This window comes from Lindgomyces ingoldianus (genome assembly GCF_010093535.1).
Source record: "Lindgomyces ingoldianus strain ATCC 200398 unplaced genomic scaffold BDR25scaffold_46, whole genome shotgun sequence".
In the NCBI taxonomy this organism is placed as follows: Eukaryota; Fungi; Ascomycota; class Dothideomycetes; order Pleosporales; family Lindgomycetaceae; genus Lindgomyces; species Lindgomyces ingoldianus.
In genome coordinates, this window is record NW_022985207.1 from 238,248 (window position 1) to 239,945 (window position 1,698).

Below are 1,698 nucleotides of genomic sequence, written 5' to 3' on the forward strand. Positions count from 1 at the left end.
ACTCCAGCATTTATAGCTATTTGCTCTTGCTTAGGAAATAAAGGTTAGGATGTGATCTGAGAGTCCAGATAATAGAAACGGAAAAGGTGGAAAGGTGAGTGAAAAACATCGTTCTACGGAAGGGATCTTTGATTAAGTTAGATAGATACGCCTCGCCCAAATGTCTCCAGCATCGACATCCACAATTCTGCTTTGGCTCGTCCAACGGAGCCTTGCGATACCGACGGCTACTTTGCATGCGCGAAACTCCACCATCAACAAAGCTCAAAGGGACTATGAGCCCGCATGGGTAGCAGGCCCAGGAAGCCGGGGAACGCTGAGCCTAGTCTTCTCTTGTGGTATCACTTTATTCCTCTGCGTCTGGACAACAGTTCAAGTGAACATCGAGCCACAGGAGAACCTCAATCCAACCTTGGCACGTTTTATTCCAATCAGGGCATTGAAGAAGAACAAGGCCCTGCTGAAACTTCTCGCGAAAAGGTGGGTCCGCAAGCTGGGTTGGAGCTTAATCGCCCTAATCATGCCCGAGGGGGTCATGGCCATCGCAGCCTACGAAAGGAAGATTGCCAACTTGCTCCTTTCCCAGGTTGACAAGATTATCCCCAAGGGACCAGAACGATGGGATATGTTCCTTGCCTACTACGCCATCATGGGAGGCTTCGTAATCCGTAAAGAGGACTATGACTCTGTGAGCGCCCAGTTCAAAAGTCCGATCGATGGCGATACAGAGCTCGAAGTGAGGCGGGACCAGAACCTGACGGTGACGGCAATGCCGTCAGAAGCACCTAAAGTACCCTCGGAAACAGCTTCTAATCAAGGCATCGATACGATCGACACTGTCAGCCGTGACGAAGAAAAGGCAGTCGGCAACAGAGGTGAAGAAAACGATGACTTGCAAGATATCAACCGCCTTCTGACGCTGACTCCCTACGGTGTCCTTCAACTACTCAAATGGCAGTGGGGATCATCCACGCAAAAGCACGGCGGCAAATTGATTAACATAACATCCGACGAGGTCCGGGATAAGAGTAATGCGGACTTGTTAAACAAATTGATCGTGGCCTGGCAGGCGTTATGGATGATCGCCCAGGTCATCGGACGGAGAGCGGAATATCCGGATATACCTGTCACTCTTCTCGAGCTCCACACCTGCCTTCACGCGTTCGCCGCATTTGCGATGTACCTTACGTGGTGGAATAAACCAGTCGATATTAATCTGCCCACAACAGTCCACCTCACTCCAGAACAAATACTCTTCCTTAGAAAAGGTGAATCAGAGCCCGACCCCACTAACCCTTGGGGACAAGAAACGGTTTCATCTCATAAAACGCCTGACCGCGATACCTCCCGTGTCTTTCTGACCTCCCGGTCGGGGATCGGGAAGCTCATGTACCAACGGCTTATCGGACATAGAGATATTCGGACCGAGTTCTTCTCTGCCATGAGTGACGCGTACATTCGTCTATGGCGGGGCAAACGGGCATTCTGGAAGGAGTCTCTGTCCATCTCGTTCGTTGGCTTAGTATTTGGAGGCGTTCATCTTGCCGCCTGGAACAGCAGCTTTCCCAGCTATGCCGAGAGAGTTCTCTGGCAGATCTCTTCGGTGATCACAGCAACCACTTGGGGCGGGTTTGTTTTGTCGCTTTGGCTCAGCGTCTTCGTCGAGAAGAAAAAGGAAAGCAAAATAGTAAGCAAAGT

The 1,698-nt window shown here is 50.6% G+C and overlaps 1 protein-coding gene across 1 annotated transcript; it reads left to right on the forward strand.

Moving 5' to 3' along the window:
- Window positions 1-286: 286 nt before the first annotated feature.
- Window positions 287-1,231, forward strand: BDR25DRAFT_164563 (uncharacterized protein; the record flags this gene model as incomplete). The annotated part of the gene is made up of 2 exons (XM_033684080.1): window positions 287-668; window positions 864-1,231. Coding segments are annotated over 2 exons (750 nt in total), but the record flags the coding sequence as incomplete, so codon positions are not given.
- Window positions 1,232-1,698: the final 467 nt, after the last annotated feature.